The sequence below is a fragment of the Limanda limanda genome, chromosome 9 (assembly GCF_963576545.1).
Source record: "Limanda limanda chromosome 9, fLimLim1.1, whole genome shotgun sequence".
In the NCBI taxonomy this organism is placed as follows: Eukaryota; Metazoa; Chordata; class Actinopteri; order Pleuronectiformes; family Pleuronectidae; genus Limanda; species Limanda limanda.
This window is the reverse complement of record NC_083644.1, coordinates 2,267,226-2,270,462: the sequence shown is the minus strand read 5'-3', so window position 1 is coordinate 2,270,462 and position 3,237 is coordinate 2,267,226. Positions and strand designations below refer to the sequence as shown.

The 3,237-nt window shown below is 59.8% G+C and overlaps 1 protein-coding gene across 1 annotated transcript; it reads left to right on the top strand.

Moving 5' to 3' along the window:
- Nucleotides 1–1,434: 1,434 nt before the first annotated feature.
- On the top strand, nt 1,435–2,445 carry mafaa (MAF bZIP transcription factor Aa). Its single transcript, XM_061078573.1, has one exon. The coding sequence runs from the start codon at nt 1,435–1,437 to the stop codon at nt 2,398–2,400; it is 966 nt and encodes a 321-aa protein (XP_060934556.1). The 3' UTR covers nt 2,401–2,445.
- Nucleotides 2,446–3,237: the final 792 nt, after the last annotated feature.

Genomic DNA, 3,237 nt, shown 5'->3' with positions numbered 1-3,237 from the left:
GAAAAATCAAAAAAAAAATCTCTTTCTCCATCTCTCTCTCTCCCTCTCTCTCTCTCTCTCTCTCTCTCTCTCTCTATCTCCCTCTCTCTCTCCCTCTCTCTCTCTTTCTCATTCTCTCTCTCTCTGTCTCTCTCCCTCTCCCTCTCTCTACCTCTCTCTCTCTCTCTCCCTCTCTCTCTCTTTCTCTCTCTCTCCCTCTCCTCCCCCTCTCTCTCTCTCTCTCTCTCTCCCCCCCCCCTGCAGTAGCACCTGCTCGGTCACTAGAGGGAGGGATCTCCTGCACCTGTTTCTCTCTCCGCTGCTGCAGCTCGGCACACTTCGGCTCGGCTCGGCTCGGCTCGGCTCCTCACGGGAGGCTTCTCTCCTCCCATTGGCCCGTCCCACCCCCGAGTGGGCGTGTCTGCGCAGCGGGGGGTTCACGCAGTCTTTATAAGACCAGGTCCCGGTGCAGCTCCTCAGTGACTCTACGTGTCTGCAGAGAGAGAGAGAGAGAGAGAGAGAGAGAGAGAGAGAGAGAGAGAGAGAGAGAGAGAGAGACACGCATCTGGAATTTACCCCCCCCCACACACACACACACAGTCAACACGTCAGGTCAGCACGCACCCTGGGAAGGGGGGGGGCAGCACCGCGGGGATCGAACCTGTGAGTTAGACCCGGACTCTGTGGACCGAGGCTCCTCTGTGGATCCAAGTGGACTCTGAGAACTTCTTCTTCTCCTGGAACTTTTTGGCACACAGTGACTTTTTACTTTTTCCTGTGTCCGGTGGAGACACTTCCCCCCCCCCCTGGACCGGAACTTCACCCGGAGTCCAGACCCTCAGGAGCCGGAGGAGGATGCTGGGAGGAGACTGGTGAGACCCCGGACCAGCAGGAGACCAGGAGGAGACCAGGAGGAGACCAGGAGGAGAACAGGAGACCAGGAGGAGACCAGGAGGAGACCAGGAGAAAAGCAGGAGCAGGAGGAGACCAGGAGGTGACCAGGACCAGGAGGAGACCAGGAGGAGACCAGGAGGAGACCAGGTCCTGAGGCTGCGTGGGGGGGGCAGTAAACCCCTGTGAGACCCGTGGGCTGCAGAGGTGACGCGAGGACACGACCGGTCGGTGTCTTCAGGTCCACCGGACTCTAGTTTCCTCTCCGGGACCCGGACCAGCAGCTGGACCCGGACCCGGACCCGGACCCGGACCCGCAGGTGGACCCGCTCATCCACATGCACGCTTGTGTGTGTTCACGCCACTATAATTAGAAGTGGTCTTCGGGACGAGCAGCCAGAATAAGTTCCTCCTTCCTGCAGCAGCTCCGTGCACCGGGCGTGTGCGTGTGTCTATATATACCCCCCCACCACCCAGGCTGCGGTTCCTCCTGTGAGTCCTCGGGGTCTTCAGGGTCCTCCGGGTCCGGCTGTGAGGGGGGGGGGGGTCCTCGCATGGACTGACATGGCCTCGGACCTCGCCATGAGCGCGGAGCTGCCCAGCAGCCCCCTGGCCATCGAGTACGTGAACGACTTCGACCTGATGAAGTTCGAGGTGAAGAAGGAGCCTCCGGAGTCCTACTGCCACCGCCTGGCGGCCGGGTCCCTGTCCTCCACCCCCATCTCCACCCCCTGCTCCTCCGTGCCCTCCTCGCCCTCCTGCTGCGACCCCAGCCCCGGCGCCGCCCCGCCCCCCCCGCAGGGCCTGGGCAGCGGAGGGGGGGGCGGCGGCAGCTCCACCACCTCCACCCTGGGGGGGGGCGGCAAGCCGCAGCTGGAGGACCTGTACTGGATCCCGGGGTACCAGCACCACATCAACCCGGAGGCGCTGAACCTGACCCCGGAGGACGCGGTGGAGGCGCTGATCGGGAACGCGCACCACCACCACGCGCACGCGCACGGGCACGGGCACCACCACCAGGCCTACGGGCAGGGGGGCTACCCCGGGGAGGACCTGTCCACCACCCCGGGGGGAGGAGGAGGGGGCGGAGGGGGGCACCACCACCACCACCACCAGGGCCACCACCACCACCACCACCACCACCTGCACCCGGGGAGCCACGCCCACCGGCTGGAGGAGCGCTTCTCGGACGAGCAGCTGGTGAGCATGACGGTGCGCGAGCTGAACCGGCAGCTGAGGGGCTTCAGCAAGGAGGAGGTGGTCCGCCTGAAGCAGAAGAGGAGGACCCTGAAGAACCGCGGGTACGCGCAGTCCTGCCGCTTCAAGCGCGTGCAGCAGCGGCACATGCTGGAGTCGGAGAAGTGCACGCTGACGCAGCAGGTGGAGCAGCTGCAGCAGGACGTGCTGCGCCTGGCCAAGGAGCGAGACCTGTACAAGGACAAGTACGAGAAGCTGGCCACCCGGACCTTCAGCAGCAGGGACGGGACATCCGGGAAGCAGGGGGGGGGCAGCAGCGACTTCTTCATGTAGAGACCCCCATCACCCCCCCTCTCTGTCCCACCCAAAAACCCCAAACACCACCAGGACATGAACTGCGTGTGTACTGGTGTTGACAGTTTCTCCCTCAGACACACAAACACATCTGGACACACAAACACTGGTGCACAGAATAATCCTTGTGCGCATTTTTGAGTCTTAACGGTAGTGTGGTGTTTTGTGTAGTGACGCGGACACACACGGACACACACACTTTGGTCTTAACACTGGAGGAGGAAGAGGAGGAGGATTGTGTTTTTTCTACTGAAGCAGAGAAGCGACTGTTCAATATCTGCAAGTCTATAGTTTCCCATTTTGCAACCCTGCATGCAGGACATGTATGGTAACCTCCAGTGCCCCCCCACCCCACCCACAGCCCCCCCCACCACACACACAGCCCCTCCACATGTATGGAACGCATGGCCTCGTGGTTCTCTCCTCCTCTTCCTCCCTCCTCTTCCTCCCTCTTCTTCCTCAAGGCCTGGGTATGCAAGAAGCCACCAGAAATAGTTCCTCCATTAAAGAAGATGAAGAATAAAAAAAGACACAACACACAACACACACACACACACACACACACACGCTGGACCCTGAGAGGACGTGAGAGACAATGTGCTGAGAAACCGGACGCGTCTCTTAATGCTGTTTTCAATCAACTTTTCTATTGTTTTAAAAAAGAAAAAGAGAGAAAAACGAACAAAAAAGAGATGAATAACTGAGCCAGATTTTAGATTGTGTATTTATTTCCACTCTGTACAGAACGTGTAGAGAAGAGAACTCTGGGGTTTCAAACCTTCTCTCTTTTTAAACGACGACTGCTTTTGTTGCTTG